General features: G+C 43.2%; 1 protein-coding gene across 2 annotated transcripts in view; it reads left to right on the top strand.

Moving 5' to 3' along the window:
- LOC119167703 (mitochondrial-processing peptidase subunit alpha) overlaps positions 1–19,702 on the top strand; it is a 266,289-nt gene that overhangs the window by 239,587 nt on the left and 7,000 nt on the right. For both annotated transcript variants that reach the window (XM_037419227.2, XM_075865852.1), the window contains exon 12: positions 6,588–6,732. In XM_037419227.2, the coding sequence (XP_037275124.2) occupies positions 6,588–6,732 (145 nt within the window). The remainder of the gene's footprint in view (positions 1–6,587; positions 6,733–19,702) is intronic.

Below are 19,702 nucleotides of genomic sequence, written 5' to 3'. Positions count from 1 at the left end.
GTCAGTGCGAAGTTGAAAACTGCATGCTTAGAAAAAATTCAAAATAATGTTTCCCTCTTCTCTGATGATAGTAACTTATTCATCATACCCAGGAATAGGTCATCATAGAGGTACGCCACATTGGATGTATCTTTTTTGTCGTCCCTAACAACTGCAATGGTAAAGTTATCCCTAGCGTCTAATTCAGGCAATGCCATTCACATTGCGTGAGGCAAAACAGTCGGCTCAAAATACGACTTAATTAACGTTAGTAGGAACTCCCAATTGCTCAGGGAAATTACAAAACGTGGTACAAACGCATCCTTTTTTTTTTGCACAGCTCAGCTGGATTCGGTCAACCATTACATCGATGTTATCAGCTGCAACACCACAGACATCGACAGGCACTCGAATAATGGACTGCGCCGGTATAATTACGTCCTCAATAAAGGCAATAGTATGTTGGCACTGCATGGACTTTGCGTAAAATGTAGACAGCAAAACTCATGAGACTGCAACATGAATCAGTTTTTTTTTTGCTGGTCCAGTGATATGCTAAAGGTGGTGTTCTCTGATTGTCCTATCAAGAATGAGGAATGAGGCTATGCAGAAGCTGAAATGTACTTATTTACATGATTTGGGGCAACCAACGTGGTGCTGACACCATTCTACACATAAAAGACTTACTTAGCCTCTCCTCCTCCTTCAAGTTTTGTAAAGTCCCAACCCATGTGACGGGTAAGGGCCTTCAAATCCAGAGTTGCTAATCTGCCCCGTAGGCATCAGTGTATGAAAATATCTGAAGTTTAGGACGCTGAAAATTTTCATCAGATTTTTTCGGACCGAATTATTTAAAGCCGTCACTTCTGCCGCGTAGGTTCGAACCAGCTTTTTCATGAGCGATTCGTTTGCATCCATAACAGACTCCGAAATGGAGCTTTTCTGCAGTGCTAGAGTGTGATGCATTAAAGCATGTAACAAAAATATGAAGCAGCCGCTGTAACAGCGCAGTGCGGCAATGTCTTTACAGATGAGCTAAGGTGTGACAGTGGCATGTGGCAAATGCGCAAGTACAGCTTAACCTATCTTCAGCTAATTGCTCTGTAGTGCATGTGGCCTAGTGCTGCTACTGGTACGTACTCACCACAAATGCGTTGCACCAGCGTCCATGCTGCCTCTTTGTGCGAGATTGCTAAGTGCTCCTCACAGGCCTTCATGAACGCAAGCAGCTCGCTATCGTTGTGCCCCTATATGATTAGGAACGAGGTGGACATTACGAACACTTTCATGACAATTGTTTCTGCCTATGGCAGTGATGACGTCAGCTCAGTTAGCAATGTGCTGCACACAACTTGAAATGATGAGCTTCACGGGGCAGTGCGGTGTATGCTGGTTACCGGCAGAAATTAGGTGATTGCTTATGTGCCAATACGCCTCAGGAAAAGCCAGACTAGTCGTACGCTCTTCTGCCGCAGTCATCATTTCTGAACACCTCATGTGAGAGAGCCAGAATCTATTCCGCACTTTGTTTGTATTAGAAGCATTCATCACGAGACACAAATTTACGATAAGTGAGTTCACGGCAGGTACCGAATGTATTAACTAGATTTAGCAGAGTGCATCGTTGGGCGAGTTGGTGGATAGCTTAATAAAATGATGGTGGCGCAACAGATACTAGCAAGGAAAAAGTAGGAGACAGGATAGAGTGCAAGACTTTCAGCTCATTTATTTTCCTCGCGCCAATGGTTTGCTTCAGCATATATATTTAGGTGATGCAAGGAAAATAAACGAGTTGAAAGTCTGGCGCTCTATCATGTCTCCTACGTTTTTCTTGTTAGTATCCGTTGCACCACCATCATTTTATTTTTACAAAGTACCTACAAGAGTGTCGGATTTCACCGAAATGCCTGACAAGTCTACTGGGAGACAGCAAAGCTGTTTTGGATATAGCTGTGGGGATTTGGCCTGTTAGTTTAGTGGATTATAAATGCATGAATCCCATTTCTTTGACTGCCAGATTTTTCATACGATTTTGTGGTCCACAGGGAGTCTGAAAATCAAACATTAAAAGTGCCCAGAAATGTTATTTATTTATTTTTGCCATGACTAGAGCAAATTATTGGCACTATAATTCAGTTGAAACACTTTTTATTAAGGGAGCTACGAATAATAAATAGTTACCCTTCTCCTCTACGCTGTCTTTCACCCTCAACTTTTTCTTCAAACGCTCGAGGATAAGCTCCACCTTCAAGGAGTTTCGCGCCACGATGTGACATGAGAACATGTTTTCGTGATGACATGTCATCTACCTCCAGTAAGTCGAAGCCAGCGCAGTAGCTAGCCACCAGTGGGTCAGGCACTGGGCCGCCTTGCATAGAGTTAATATACTGACTCTAGAGGAAAAGCTAGGCCGCGAGATCATCATCATCATCATCAGCCTGACTACGTCCACTGCAGGACAAAGGCCCCTCCCATGTTCCGCCAGTTAACCCGGTCCTGTGCTTGCTGCTGCCAATTTATACCCGCAAACTTCTTAATCTCATCTGCCCACCTAATCTTCTGTCTCCCCCTAACCCGCTTCCCTTCTCTGGGAATCCAGTCAGTTACCCTTAATGACCAGCGGTTATCCTGTCTACGCGCTACATGCCCTGCCCATGTCCATTTCTTCTTCTTGATTTCAGCTATGATATCCTTAACCCCCGTTTGTTCCCTAATCCACTCTGCTCTCTTCTTGTCTCTTAAGGTTACACCTACCATTTTTCTTTCCATTGCTCGCTGCGTTGTCCTCAATTTAAGCTGAACCCTCTTTGTAAGTCTCCAGGTTTCTGCTCCGTGGCTAAGTACCGGCAAGATACAGCTGTTATATACCTTCCTCTTGAGGGATAGTGGCAATCTACCTGTCATAATTTGAGAGTGCTTGCCGAATGTGCTCCACCCCATTCTTATTCTTCTAGTTACTTCAATCTCGTGGTTCGGCTCTGCGGTTATTACCTGCCCTAAGTAGACATAGTCTTTTACAACTTCAAGTGCACTATTACCTATCTCGAAGCGCTGCTCCTTGCCGAGGTTGTTGTACATTACTTTCGTTTTCTGCAGATTAATTTTAAGACCCACCTTTCTGCTTTCCTTGTCTAACTCCGTAATCATCAGTTGCAATTCGTCCCCTGAGTTACTCAGCAATGCAATGTCATCGGCGAAGCGCAGGTTACTAAGGTATTCTCCATTGACTCTTATCCCTAACTGTTCCCATTCTAGGCTTCTGAAAACCTCCTGTAAGCACGCGGCCGCGAGATCGCTAACCACAAAATTTCTGAAATCTCGGAACGTTCCCATTGTTGCTATCACATTACTTTCAGAATCCGTCAAAATTAGCTACAGTGCACACAATTCTTGCTGTATTAATCCTAAAAAAGCATTTGCAGGATTAAGAACATGCGGATATTGCCTTGCATTTATTCTGGATACTTTATGAATGATTTAACGGCTATTTATGCAAATTTTGTGCATGAAAAGGAGCATTTTCAGGCTAGTTTTTCAGGCGCCACCATATCGTACACGAATGGACCCAAGAATACGCAGGCACGTCGACGATGTTTGCTGTGCACCGGAAGTGTTGAGGTCTAGATGAAAAGTGTGGTTGTGTTCGCCCTATTTGTGACTAATTCTTAACCAAAAGAAATCATGGAGTTTCAAAGATTACGAACAACATTTTTTTGCAGTTAAGCCAAAAAAAATTGCTTGTGACATGCACTTCACATCACTTCACATCAGCCGCCTGCATGACATTGCGCTTCTGATTGAAATTGCGTTTGGCTGTGATCCTCAGCAATTCACAGCTCTAAAGTGTTGTAATAAGTTACACAGTTTACACAGAAAGCTTGAATCAGTCTTTAAGTGACCCTTATGGTCTCCTCTACCGGCCCAATGTGTGGGAATTCGCAAAATCGTCATTACTGTTTCAGCATCTCTTTAACTCTATATTTTATCTTCCTGAAGTTCGAATTAGGCTAAAATTTTGGTGTGAATTGAAACAAACAGCAATGACTATTCGAAAACTATTTGAAAACTTGAATATTTATACACTCCTTTAATAAATGCTTCATTCCTTTATACCAGTTGTCATCTGTAGAAATACAATTGCTAGGACAGCTAGCAGCAATGCCTCTTATCATCTTAGTGATGGTTGGTAGTGGAATGGCTGGTTTTACCTTTGTACATGCTCAGACTTGCCATTCCGTTGATGCAATTTGACAATGCTGGCATTAGTAAGCGATGTTGCACGCGTTTTTTCTTGGTGTGTGTGTGCACGCAGGTGCATTCTTTTCTGAGTGCAGGTGATGCAAATGTAACAGTATGTGATTTAGTAGTGTGAAACTTGTATGAATGTAAGAAACATTTGAAGTAGGGATATACCGTACTTACTCACAAAAATTTTCACCCTCGCATAATTTGCGCACCCCTAATATTTTGCAGCCTTACTAAGAAAAATATTTACTCACATATTTTGCACTTCCCAACCTGCCCAAGCCAGCTCGCCGGTGCGCACGCAAAGAGACTTTGGACCTCTGGTTGCTTTTGATGGGCACACCAGGCGCGTGCTTCGCCAAGCAGGTGAGCACAGTGAAAGGTGCTGTGAGTGCAAAGTCTCTTATTCCGAGGACTTGCCCTGAACTAGGGTCTCTAGAATATCGCAGCCAAATGCTTTAACCTGTTGACGGGTCACTGTAACATCTCAAGTATTTGCCTCCCTCAGTATCCCCATCTCTACCATTGTAAGAATGCATGCTCGCGGCACGGCGTAGAAAACTTTTCCCATTGGAAGGTAAGTGAAGGCCTGTCGCACCAACTGTTTCCCTCGTTCTTTGCGTTCACACTGCAATGCATGCTTGGTTGATTTCAAAAATTTAGGTTTCGCCATCTGATCGTGTCGTTACTGTTCCCTTGCGATTGGCTACAATAATTATATATGCAGCGAAATCCAAGCTCACTGTTATAAAGTCTGCCAAAGAAAAGGGGAAACATGCCACCACCAAGTGCTTCAGCATATGGTTCTTCAACGTGCAGTTATCAGCTCGATCAGTACGAGAGAACGCAGAAGGATGTGCGCTTGCTAATACAAGTTTTCTTCCATTGAAGAAGGCCTTTTCAATTATGTACGAACGCTTAGGTCTTCCAGTGTAACTGTGTCATGGCACCTAGTTTCTCTCAGCATTGTTAAGAAGAGCTTCCAAAAGATGGGGCGTTTGAACATACTCGAAAGAACTGAGAACAATGCTCTTTGGGAGGGCGGTGACAGCGGTCATGACGAATCAGACGTCTTGATCAGTGATCCTGACAACACATGTGATTGGATCTCACTGATTAAAGTATGTGCTTATTCTGTTAAATAATAAGCAGGTACAGTTCGGTTGCGCTCCAGCTTACTTCTTTTCGTTTTTTTTTTCTATGTGTATACTGTGTGTGTTAGGACTATTGCACAATATTTCTAATGCATTCGCGAAATCCCTGCATAATTTGTACAACCCCTTCCTGGAGTCCCGAAATCGCAAAAAAAAAGTGCGAATTATGCGAGTAAATGTGGTAGTGCAGTAATCGTATGGGATCAGGTGCCATAAAGATCATCGCAACAGAACAAGGTCTCTCTTGCCCCGCCGCGGTGGTCTAGTGGCTAAGGTACTCGGCTACTGACCCGCAGGGCGCGGGTTCGAATCCCGGCTGCGGCGGCTGCATTTCCGATGGAGGCGGAAATGTTGTAGGCCCGTGTGCTCAGATTTGGGTGCACGTTAAAGACCCCCAGGTGGTCTAAATTTCCGGAGCCCTCCACTACGGCGTCTCTCATAATCATATAGTGGTTTTGGGACGTTAAACCCCACATATCAATCAATCAGAACAAGGTCTCAGTTGAGCTCTGTGTTCTTCTTTTTGTTATCCTAGCTGCTTGGTGCTACTAATATCAAAATGATAGCATGACACTTGATGTCGAATGGCATCAATGAGCAACTCTAGTGCCAGTGTTCAAAATGGGCAGTGGTACCTTGCTTCTGTAGGCCATCAAGTGTGTGAACAAACTTTACTTTAACTAGCGGATTGAGGCGTGACCGTAATCCGTGCCACAAGCGATGGAGAGACCCTGTCTCTTAGCCATCTCCCGTGCTCGCTGGATGGCCCATATTTGATCTGCTCGATCTGAGCTGATCAGCACGGCTCTTCATTGTGCCCCAAGCTGTTCTGGGGAAACTGCATTGGTGTCCTGTATCTGTGCCCATTCCCGTAAAATATGCTCTAGGGTGGGATGTCTCGTGCTAGATAGCTTACACGAGTCATCTGGGTATAGTTCGGGGTAGATGCGATTTAGGTGCTTCGGGTGTTTCAATTCTTTCTTGTTTTATGTGTGTGTGCCAACAGTACAGCAACATGGAGCAGCCAAACTTGATGCATGGTTTCTTTTAATCACTACTGAAGCCAACATACATGCATTGGTACCCATGGCATTGGTGGCTTACATTGAGCTGCCTAAATAATTGTTGTTCTTCATACCTGCCACAGTGCTTTGCTTTTGAGTACGAAGGTGCACCTAAAGCAGAGTTGCTGTTAAAATCACCTTGCAGATGGAGCTGGAGCGGGCCAAAACACAGCTTCAGTCAATGCTGTTGATGAACCTCGAAGCTCGTCCGGTCATGTTCGAAGACATCGGACGTCAAGTTCTTGCCAGTGGCCATCGCAAAGATGCTGACTACTATATTTCGGAAATAAGTGAGTTGATCGGCTTACAGTTCCTAGTGCAGCATATTCTGATGCAATGAAAGTCAAGGCTGAAAACAAATGGTATCTTCAGATGAAAGAAAAATTTAATTAATTTCTTTGCATTATTTTATTTAGTAGTGAACCTGAAATATTTTCGAAAGGCTGTTACTGTTGTTTCTTTTTTTTTCCTTGAGCGGTGACATTCGCAACCAGACAACTATTTCTGTAATCACCAGCATTTCTGCATCTCTGGGAGATAGTTTGAGTAGTAGATTGCACTAACTGGTATCTCTGTGGAGATTTTATCAAAGCCCAACACAAATACTCACGGAATAGCAGAGCTGAGCCAGTTGGTACACATTGGTTTTAAAAGAGACAGGACGTGCAAACAAACACATGGACACACAAAAGGACTTGACAAATGCCTACGAACAAGTGAACGCACGCACAACAGTAAAAAAAGAAAAGAAGACACGAAAACTTGCTGCACATGCCCAAACAATATGTAAACCTTTTGTAATCTGGGACACGTGGGGGTCTACGAGAAAGATAACTGTTAAGAGTATTTCATTTTATTTTTATGCAAGTTAATCAATGCACTACCGCTATTATCGATATGCCATGCCTCAATCACCATACATGTTTATTTATTTATTTATTTATTTTGTATAATGCCAGTTCCAGGAGGGCAACCAAAATACACAAGAGGTACACATGCATCGAAGAAGTGAAAAATGCATGACTGCAGATATCCTTTATCATTATAAGTAGTGTAGGAAACATAAGCTATGTGACAAATAATATTTAGTACAAATAAATGATACATAATAGATGTCTTCAATATCACACAGAAAGAATAATAGATGTGAAAAAAAATGTGACTACATATTGCACTGACAAATTGACATATACAAAAAGCACTCAAGAATTGTAAAGGTAAGAAAAAAGAAAACCAGGAAAAAAAGAAAAGCCAGGCCTGCACGGAACACACAGCATGTGAAAAAAAAAATGTGACTACATATTGCACTGACAAATTGACGTATACAAAAAGCACTCAAGAATTGTAAAGGTAAGAAAAAAGAAAACCAGGAAAAAAAGAAAAGCCAGGCCTGCACGGAACACACAGCATTGTCACTGCAAAACCTAGAAGAGCGGTTTTTCAGAGTCTTTTGTAAACACTCTTTGAGTAACTGCTACAAGCACACTTGCTGGGTACCCAATACGTCATAAATCTATATTTTTGTGTAGTATACCAGCATTTACTATGCTAGTCTTCGTCATTCTTCAAAGAAGTGTGGTGTCCGCTGCACACTTGCCAGGAACTTTGTGCAATTTTTTTACGCAGTGGCTGACAACGATGAAGAAGTACGCCTGAAGTGGGTATGGGCCACAGTTTATAGGTGAACAAAAAACAAGTTTTTGTTGTAGGTTGGAGCATCGGACGACCCACTTGTTATGCTGTTCGCATTGTGCGACAACTGCTTGTTCTTTCACTGTTTTGAAACGCTTTATAAGTCGTATTAACGCGATTCTTTTTCCAACATAAAGCCTGCCTAAGGCCAGTTTAGGAACGAGTTCTAAGCACCAACGTGGCTGTGTGCCAGAATACTGGGCTGGCACGCAGCGAAAACGAGTTCGAATCTCATTGTGTCCTTGGTGTTTTTCTCTACTGAGTTAGTTTTTTTTTTCTCATGGTATTGCTTACAATACTGGTTACGGGACATTGGCGGTGATGGCGGCAGACAACTACAACGTCACGCGTGACTTGTGTTCTGGTCTCATACTAGCTTTTGCTGTAAAAAACATAAATTCGAATATGGGTGGCATTAACATGTTTATCGAGTAAAGTTAAAATGTGCAAAATAACAAAAACGCCGACCAAGGTGAAATACACAAAAATTAAAAAATACGTTTCGACTCCCCACACGGGAGCCTTGTTCACAGTGACCGCAAATGGCGTAGTGTGCTCTTCTTATGCACCTTTCATCACGTGTCGCACACATCGCGCGTACACAGAGGAGAGTGTCTCAATATTTCTGTTCAATGTAGTATGTGCAGTAGTTTGAATGGCCAGAGATTGCATTTGCAAACATGGTGACAACTTTCTTCCTGTGGCAATGATGCAAGCTTTATCCCAGTAGATAGCGTGCCCAGTAGACGCAACATGTTCTGCGAGGGCATAAGAAACTATTTTCTAGCAGCTTTTGGAGGTCCCTTTGAAGTTTTGCTCTTGGGTGGCTATGTACAGCAAAACTTCAAAGGGACCTCCAAAAGCAGCTAGCAGATGTCTTTCGCTTCGTGCCCCCTAAACACAAGTAATTATATTACTCTCTTGTTTAAAACAATGGATCAGCGCCAGCTATGTATGGATTGCCTAAGATTCACAAAACAGGTGTCTCAATCCACTCTATTGTTGATTTTACAAGGTCGCCTCTGAATAAGCTTTTGGCTTACTTACACAGGACCCTCTGACCGCTCGTTGGAAAAAGTGAAACACACTCAAGGAATTCCAGTGATTTCATTGATAAGGTACGCGACATGGTACTAGACGACAATGATGTTCTAGCATCTATTGATGTACGGTCACTTTTTACAAGTGTACCTGTTGGTCTGGCAATTGACGTGCGCAAGGCAGCCCTTGAGTCAGACCAATCATTGTCGGACAGAACGCCCATCGATGTTCCTGATTTGTGAAGGTTGCTTCTGTTCTGCTTAGAGAACAGCTACATTAAATTCAGGAGCAAATACTACAAGCAGGTGCATGGCACTGCAATGGGCTCTTCTGTGACTGTCACTGTCGCAAACCTGGAGGCTGTTGAAAACCGAGCTCTCACTTCGTTTGCTTCCCCGCCCAAGACTTTCCTTCGATATGTGGATGATTGTTTCTGTGTTTTGCAATGGGATGCCCTGCCAGTATTCAGCAACAGCTAAGCTCTGTGGAGGCCACGATACAATTTACCGTGAAAGAAGAATCAAGCCGCTGCCTTCCGTTCCTTCGCGTCGTCGTGAAATGAAACGGTAGGCACCTGACTTTCAGCGTCTACAGAAAAGAAACACACACCGGTCGTTTTCTGAGCTTCAATTCTGTGCACCCATTCTGCCATAAACGTTCTGTTGTGTCTACACTCGTAAAGTGCGCTTGGAGGATTAGTTCTAAGAAAGAAGGCGCAATAGAAGACGTAGAGTTCATTCGACGGGAGCTGGCTACTTGTGGATACCCGCTTTCCTTCATGAACTCGGTGCAGCGACAACTGCAGTGCCAGGCTCAATTACACACTATTGCTACAAGAAAACGCACATCGGTGCCTTATTCTAGGTTTCAGTGAAACCCTCGCTCGGGTTTTGCGCGGCTACGGCGTCTAAGGGGCCCACGTTCCAACATGAAAGCTCAGAGGCCGTCTCACAAATGTCAAAGATAAGTTCGACAGACAGGATTTTCCCGGTGTAGCGTATATAAAATTTCTTGCAAAGACTGTGAATACGGATACATTGGCGAAATGGGCAATTACAAAAAAGGAATCCGAGGACATTTTAACGGCGTCAAGCACAAGAAAGTAGCTTCTAATACCCTCGCAGAACACGCAGCGTCTACTGGACATGCTATCGACCGGGATAAAACTTGCATCATTGCCACGGAAAAAAAGTTGTTACCACAATTGCGCATAGAATCTCTGGCCATTCAGACTATTGCACATACGTTGAACAGAAATATTAGGACAATCCCCCATATGTACCCGCAATGTGTGCAACATGTGATGAACTGTGCAGAAGAGTGCTCTATGCCATTTGCGGTCACTGTGAACAAGGCTCCCGTGTGGGGAGACAAAACGTCTTTTTTAATTTTTGCGTATTTCACCTTGGTCATTGTTTTTGTTACTTTGCACTATGTTTGTCCCCGACCAGGCGGGATTCCGTCAGACTTTTGACTAAAGTTAAAATGTATTCAGATCTTTACTGTTGGATATACAGATGTGCAATCTTATCCATTCTCTAATTGACTGTGGGAGAAAGGAATGCTTGAAGCAGTTTGTGTTGGAACGGTACTTCTGTAATGCAAACAAATGTTTGTGGCATGACTGTCTGCTTTCTGAAATAGGTATGAATTTAGAGCTTTCGATGTTCAGTCGTGAATGAACAGATTGGAATAGCACTTTTAGGCATACGAGTTTAGTGTAATTTCTTAATGTTTATAGCTCAGCTCTTGCGATTAGTTCAGTGGGTGAATTGCGCGAACTGTATTTCTTTATGATAAATCTAACAGCTTTTCGTTGTTCGCCTTCCAGCTTTTTAATTAGATTATTGGTGGCCAGGAACCAGACTAAGCATTTTCTATTGATGGTTAAATTAACGTCTTATAAGCTAAGAGTTTTGTTTGAGGTGGTGGGAATTGTAGTCATCATTTAAAAGAAAATAATCTTTTTAAGGCTGAAGATGTAACGTAGTTAACATGCACTTCCTTTCTGAGGTCATTAGAAATCACTAGTATACGATACTTGTAGCGATCCGCGTCACTAGCGCCAGCAAGAGCAGAGAAGAGATAAAGACAAAAAAGAGGAAGAAGCGGGCAATAAACCAATGTAGTCATAATGTCAGCACAAAAACTTTACATTAGCGCAGTTGAGGTGAGGAACCTGCAAACGAAGGTAAAGTTCGAATTCACTCGACATGAGAAGCGACCTCTCATCGTGGGCGTTCAAGGAGAGGGCCAGAGATATGTGGAACAGCAGGCAGACGCTACCAACGTTACTAGAATAAACTCGGTTTCAAAGCTCCGTATCTCCCCCAGTGGAGGAGGATGGGCTGAACGGCGGTCGCAAGAACTAGTAGCGCTGCAATCTGATCTTGCGCTACTCTCGCTGCATTGTCTGCTACGGCGGCATACCATGGTGGTTCACCGCGCTGTTCCTTACGCCGGCATCCCTGTTGTACTGCTTTCGAACTTAACCATTCATCGTGCTTCCAGTCGACATTCTCTCGTCGCATTTGTGGACTGCTTATGCGAATACACACAAGGTCTCCTTAATAGATTTGCCCGGATGTGTAGCTCATTGCAAGTTTGCTAAGAATCGATGTCCTGCCTATATTTGTGCTGTCTGCATTGCATTTAGCCTCCAAGTGGGAGTTATATGTGAATGAGCATTTTTAGTGTAAAACTTTTTCGACGATCGGTACCATTTTAACCACTGTCATATTGACTAGGATAAAAACGGCCCAAAATGTCTGTAAAAGCCTCAAACAAATTGGCTCACTGGAATACAAAAATGCGCAAAAAATCTGTACTCATGGTTTCCGCTACTTACAAAAAAGACTTCCTTGAAAAAATAGTGCCCATGCTTCACACTGCTCATCAGACAAGTCTTCGCGACGACTGCCAATCGAGAGCAGAGTGCGAAATGTTACAGCAACTTCACCTCCATTCTTGCATTTCCCACCTCTTCAGAAAGCTCCTGATTGGTTTTCTTGCAAACAAATAGAAAAGAACTGATATTTTCATCACAATGTAAAACATCACTAGTACAACAATTACATTCTCATGATGAGCGGTATAACTCAAAAGATTCAGTGGCAACCACTAACCACTCCAACTTTTCGAGCGCAGTTCAGGAGAAATCAATCAGAGGGCTTTCGTGAAAAGCCCCTCGACAGTTTTCTCAACAGCTTTTAATGTACACATAAGGTCATGTAAGGGATGATCTAAGCAGCCTTCTTGAAAACACCTCATCTGAATGAGTTCGCTTTCGTGTGGATTGGGCGCACCTGCTCTAGGAGAGTTGTGAGAGATGCTAAAGGTCCTCCTTGTGCATTGTCACTTATTGAATTTTTGACGAAGGTACCCACTGATGCAGTACACTCATGGTGTGCTACTTCCTGGTGCACTTCGCTGCACCAACAAGTGACACCGACATGTGCTACCGTTACCTGCTCAAAACTACAGAAATAAGAACACTGTGACGAAAAAAATATCTTTTGCTGTAATATGAAGGAAATGTTACTAAATATGGTCACTGGCACAACGCTAGTAACATAGATTAAGAAGGAAAATATATACTAAAGAAAAAATATGCACTGCTTTTAAGGCAGCGATACAGTTGACAATTGATCGAATGTCACTGTGATGCAACTCTAAGTACCGACAGCTTTGCTCGTTGCATGCCTTTCCCCTTGCTGTTCTATTTTTGGTGGCCCCTCCAAACTGGACGCAGAGCATTCGAGTGCCATGGGTTCAGGGAAGAGGGGGGATCGCCGCCTTCGTTATGAACATTACTGCTTCGATATATGGGGTGTAATTGCTAGCAACAAGCACAGAAGGGTCCCAGTCACAAGCTCCTACTTTCTGGGTCAGACAAAAACTTCTTTTCCAGCAAAACATGACGGTAGTGCATTACAAGGCCATCATTCTCAAATTGAATGTCATACATTTCGCATTTGGCAGTGAGCTTTCTATCTTTGCAATGCAAAGCTTGGTTTGACCATACGAATTGTGGCGCATTTCTTTGGAAGTATTTCACGGTCAACAATAATTGGATTGTACTCCAACCAAGAACAAATGATGGCATGCAATTGATTCACTTCACTACGCCTTATTTAAACGTTCTACTATAGTAACATGTTCTCAACTTGTTTCAATCGTCTGGTCACTCTACTGGGTTATTTTTGTTGGAGGTTAGAACTACTTTTCAGTGTGTGCTTTTATCATGCTCTCAAATTAAGTTGTAGAATAAACGACTGTCTCTTCACCTATAAATATATTTATAATATTTATGTGCTGCTCCGCCGCGGTGGTCTAGTGGCTAAGGTACTCGGCTGCTGACCCGCAGGTCACGGGTTCGAATCCTGGCTTCGGCGGCTGCATTTCCGATGGAGGCGGAAATGTTGTAGGCCCGTGTTCTCAGATTTGGGTGCACGTTAAAGAACCTCAGGTGGTTGAAATTTCCGGAGCCCGCCGCTACGGCGTCTCTCATAGTCCTATAGTGGTTTTGGGGCGTTAAACCCCATATATCAATCAATCATCAATATTTATGTGCTGTGTATTATTTGAACGTGATAGCTTTAATGAGCCCGTTTCACAAAAAGTCCAGTGTCGGCTTCGCTGTCAGCGTTTCTCGTTTTGAGGGAGAAAATATCTTGTCCGTAACGAAAAAAATCAAGAAAAACAGCAATAAAATAAGAACAAAAAAACTTCAGTGAAAGTAACAATCGAACCCAAGCTCTGTGTGTGTGGCAATCAGGTGTTATACTGCAGAAGCATGCGAATGGCCAAACCTGATTAGAAAAAAAAACAAAAAAAAAACGATGAGAATTTCAGGTAGTAAAAGTTCTCATTAATATTGTGTCCAGCCAAAAAAGCGAAAGCGAGGCTTTATGTTTACACCTCTATTGTTCATGCAGTAGAAGGAATTTCTTCAATTCACGCAACATTAGGTGGCAGAAGCTTAGAATCTAGCCAGGCATCTAAACATGTGAAATGAAATGCACAACAAGATGTTGTTAGCAAGGTCCAGCCATTACAGGGTACTCAAACTCATGCTCGCGTGTTGCTTTACGCACACGTAAGGGCTCTTTCCTGATTTGCAAAAGGAACAATTATGGGGCAGTGGGCACTTCGTGACTATACTTGCAGTATACATTCTACAATAGTTTGGAACAGGCAGTGTTCCATGCACAGTTGTTCATTCCATCCTGGCACAGTTGAGGCGTACACCCAGACTGAAGCTGTGCTAGTAATTGAGAAGGTGATTCGCACAGGGTTCAGTTACGTTATTGCGGTCTCCTCTTGAAGGCGAAGCTCAAGAGTAGACTGTTGGGAAGTCCCCTTTGTGGATTTGCAAAAGGAACAATTATGGCGCAGTGGGCACTTCGCAACTGTATTTGCAGTAGACATTCTACGATAGTTTGAAACAGCCAGTGTTCCACGCACAGTCATTCATTCTCTCACTGCACAGTTGAGGTATACACCGAGAACGAAGCTAGGCTAGTAATTGAGAAGGTGATTCACTCAGGGCCGGTTAGGCTGTTGCGGTCTACTCTTTGTGGTCTAGTCTTGAAGATGTAGCTCAAGAGTAGACCATTGCGAAGGCCCCTTTGCTGATTCGCAAAAGGTGCAATTATGGCGCAGTGGGCACTTGGCAACTGTACTTGTAGTGGACATTCTGCGATAGTTTGAAATAGCCAGTGTTCCACGCACAGTTATTCGTTCTCTCACCGCACAGTTGAGGTATACACGGAGACCCCAGCGGTAGGCAAGTAATTGAGAAGGTGAGTCGCTGAGGGCCCGATTACGCTATTGTGGTCTACTCTTGAAAACGTAGGTCAAGAGTAGACTGTTGTGAAGGCCGCTTTGCTGATTTTCAAAAGGAACAATTATGGCACAGTGGGCACTTCGCAACTGTACTTGCAGTAGGCATTTTACAATAGTTTCAAGCTGCCAGTGTTTTACGCACAGTCGTTTGTTGTCACACGGCACAGTTGAGGCATGCACCGAGACCGAAGCTAGGCTAGTAATTGAGAAGATGATTCGCACAGGGCCCACTTATGCTATTGCGGTCTACTCTTGAAGGCAAAGCTCAAGAGTAGACCGTTGTGAAGTCCCCTTTGTGGATTTTCAAAAGGAAGAATTATGGCGCAGTGGGCACTTCGCAACTGTACTTGCAGTGCCCTGCCATGGTGGTTTAGTGGCTAAGGTACTAGGCTGCTGACCCGCATGTCGTGGGTTCGAATTCGGCTGCGGCGGCTGAATTTCCGATGGAGGCGGAAATGTTGTAGGCCTGTGTGCTGAGATTTAGGAGCACGTTAAAGAACCCCAGGTGGTCAAAATTTCCGGAGTCCTCCACTACGGCGTCTCTCATAATAATATGGTGGTTTTGGGACGTTAAACTCCACATCTCAACTGTACTTGCAGTAGACTTTCTATGATTGTTTGAAGCAGCCAGTGTTCCACGTACAGTCGTTCGTTCCCTCACTGCACAGTGAAGGTATATACCTAGATCGAAGCTAGGCTAGTAATTGAGAAGTTGATTCGCTCAGGACTCGGTTACGCTGTTGCGGTCTACTCTTGAAGGCGAAGCTCCAGAGTATACCATTGCGAAGGCCTTTTTGCTGATTCGTAAAAGGAACAATTATGGCGCCGTCGGCACTTCGCAACTGTACTTGCAGTAGACATTCTACAATAGTTTGAAACAGCCAGTGTTCCACGCACAGTCATTCGTTTCCTCATGGCACAGTTGAGGTATACACTGAAATCGAAGCTAGGCTAGTAATTGAGGTGATTCGCTCAGGGCTCGGTTACGCTGTGGCGGTCTACTTTTGAAGACGAAGCTCAAGAGTAGACCATTCCGAAGGCTCCTTTGCTGATTCGTAAAAAGAATATTTATGGTGCAGTGGGAATTTTGCAACTGTACTTGCAGTAGACATTCTACGGTAGTTTGAAACAGCCAGTGTTCCACGCACAGTCGTTTGTTCCTTCACGGCACAGTTGAGGTATACACCGAGACTCAAACTGTAGGCTAGTAATTGAGAAGGTGATTCGCGCAGGGCCCGGTTACGCTATTGCAGTTTACTCTTGAAGGCAAGGCACGAGCATCCTCCAAGTTTTGTATTGTTGTCACACAATATGCATAATACTCAACGGCGTCACCTCTGCCATATCTGCCAATTGCTACTGCATGTAATAATAATAATAATAATAATAATAATAATAATAATAATAATAATAATAATAATAATAATAATAATAATAATAATAATATTAATAATGGAATCAATGAAATTATAATTTTTATTTACACTACATTATGCAAGGCTAGACAAAAATTTTCCTTACGGTCATTCGTCTGCTAGCCTATCACCCCTGGGCGAAAGAGACCGGAGGCTACATATATGAGGTGCTCAAGCTGCTTATAGCAGCTTTTATGTTGGCCCACGCCACTGAGTAACCATGTTTACAAAGAGAATAAATTAATGAATAAACAAACAAACAAACAAGTTCCGTGAAGCAAAGTCATCATTGCGGTCTCCGATGTTGGAGCTTGGCGCAAAGCCAGTCCGCGTGCCTTAATGTAGATAATTCTGCTCCTTTTCGCCATGCCTTATATATAACAAACCCATTTTTGTACAAGAAACTACGCAGTGCGAAAAACGGTCAGAGAAGTGACGTGGGAATACAGCATACCATTCATGGTAGCCGCTTGCATGTTGCCGCCGCCGATAGCAACATGCACTCCCCGGACGCTGAAGCAAAATCGTACTGCTGCACCATTAGTCCTCTTGACCGCCACATGGCCTGCCTCTCCGGTGGAGCTTACAAACTGAGTTTATTCTAGTAATATTGGACGTTACAACGCGGAGCCTTCTGGAGACAATTGCCCACATCATTGGAGCTACTGTTGATGGCCTCATCGCTCAAGGTAGCATGTCCGTGAACATGACTCTTGATGATTTGGCATCTCATTTCGCAAAAGCTTTATTGGCACGTTAATTATGAACACCAACTAATCTATTTGATTATAACAGGGAAGGTGCCGATACCACATTACTTTAGAGGCTCAAGGTATATATGGCACAGCAACAGCTGCTTTTTGAACTTTCTTTGTCAGCTGCAAATATAAGGAAAAAAAGTTTTTGTTAAACCTTACATGTTTGACGGCAATTCAAGCGTTAATGTCTGGCTGGATATCTACGAATTCGCCTGTGCCAGAAACCAACAGACAAACGATGAAGACTGCGTACATAACATGAGGCCTTTTCTCTGTGGAACACGCGGAAGTGGTTTGACTCAAAAATAACTTCATATGCAAACACTTCTTGGGCAGAATAAAGAAAAAGCTTCGCAAGAGCCTTCGAGTCAAATTCCGTAGAGCTTTGAAAGGATGCCATAGTTTACAGACAGAGATACACATATGTCAGGGAGTACCTTTTTGAAAAGTGGTGCTTACTTCCTGCAGTTTACTCAACATTGGTGGACTCCTCTGTCATGGCCCTTGTCATACGTGAAATGACGAAGTATTATCAACGGCAGATGTCAATGAGGTCACTTTCTTCTATGGACGAGCTACTCTCAGCATTGAAGTACGTCACAACTCCCGAATACAATGCGTCCGATGAAAAGGCTAAAATCAGCAGGGGTGATAAATGCGACAAGAACACAAGGCCGCGTCTATGCTCTTCGGATGCGAACACTGAATCTAGTCTACACACCAGCATGTGATTGAGTGCACGATGTCGGGACATAAATAATGAAAGTTGATCTGTCGAGGAAACAGTCTTTCTTGTGAAGACAGATTCTGGGGGTCGAGATGCTAGTGAATGGCCACAATCTATCAGTTTTGATTGACACTGGTACTTCAGTCAGTTTAATCATCGAGAACCTCGTAGATGATAGTGACATTGTGCATGGAAATCACATTCGTGTGTGCAGCTACGATGCTTCTTGTCTCGAATATTGTAGGTGGGTGCAAGTTTGTCATGAGTACAAAAGTGTTAAGTTCAAGGTTGAAGCACTAGTAGTGCCCAAAGTCAATTTCGACTTGATCTTATCGAGACCTGACATGACACATATGAAGATGAACATACTCTGGAACGATGTGGCCATAATCGCAAAAGAGTGTGCTAAAGCTCATATCGCTCATAAGGTCGACCGTAAGCCGTCTACTAAAGAGGATGTGCCACTGATGTTTCCTGAGCTCTTGTGTATTGGAGGGTACCCAAGCGCCACAATGGCCATTGAGGTACCTTTTCTATTCCGATACCATAGTATTGTAAAGAAAAGACCCTATAGTCTCAGTCATCACAACAAAGTTTGGTTAAAGTAGGAACTCCAAGGAATGATGGAGGCTGGAATCATTAAGTCTTTCACTTCATCATTTGCTTCACCCATTACTATTGTCTCAAAGGAAGACGGGTCATTTCGTCTATGCACAGATTACCGACTAATAAACAAACAAACCGACCTTTTACCATACCCAATGAATTGATGACATTATTGATGAAACAGGAGGATGTCAGGGGTTTTCTTGCGTAGACCTGTGTAAAGGATGGTAAGTGCCGCTAAGAGAAAATATTAAAAAATTTACAGCATACATCACCCCTTTCGACATCTACGAATACACTAGACTGCCCTTCGGCTTGAAAAGTTCTGCATTATGGTTTCAAAAGATGATGAATGATGTACTCAAAGACTTCAATGGGACATTTTGCAATGTCTATGTGAGTGATGTCAGTTTATGCTCAAAAACTCGGGTAGATCACGAAAGACACCTATAAAAAGTCTTTGAGGCACTTAGCTCTGCCATATTAAAGATAAACATAAAAAAGACAGTTCTTCTGCAAAAAAAGTAGTGCTTTTGGGAAGAGTTTTTGATGGACAAACCAAGGGTACTAAAGAGGAGAGCATCCAGCACATCAAGAAACTCACAAAACCGTGTAACATTCACTCTTCGAGAGTGTTCCTCGGGCTCACAGGGCACTTCTGCACGTTTAAAAAAGACTATGCTAGGAAAACGAAATGTTTGACCGCTCTGACTCAAAAAGAAGTTCCCTTCGTCTGGTCCGAAGGGTGCCAGAAGAGTTATGAAGAACTGGTTAGTGCCACTTTATCTTCTCCTATAATAACCTTGCCTGACTTTACTTTGCTATTTGAGCTATACACGGATGCATCTCACTATGCAGCAGGCGCCATCCTATATCAACGCGATGACAATGAGAAAACCAATAGAGAGCTGAAGGTAATTGGCTGTTATTCTTGTACATTCACAAAAAGGCAGGAAAATAGCACAACAACAGAAAAAGAACCGCTTGCCATGCTAATGGCGCTCAGGTACTTCGGAAGTTACCTGGAAGGTAAACATTTCAGTTTATTTCCTGACAACCAGGCGGTGACATATCTGTTGCAACTTGCCCAATCGAAGGGTATAATAGCTTGATGGGTGAGCGAGATTCAGCTACTCAGTTTTGACATAGCACATAGACCAGGTCCGAAACATCA

This window comes from Rhipicephalus microplus, chromosome 6, assembly GCF_043290135.1.
Source record: "Rhipicephalus microplus isolate Deutch F79 chromosome 6, USDA_Rmic, whole genome shotgun sequence".
Classification (NCBI taxonomy): Eukaryota; Metazoa; Arthropoda; class Arachnida; order Ixodida; family Ixodidae; genus Rhipicephalus; species Rhipicephalus microplus.
The sequence above is the reverse complement of the archived record's forward strand: the minus strand, read 5'-3'. Positions and strand labels throughout refer to the sequence as shown.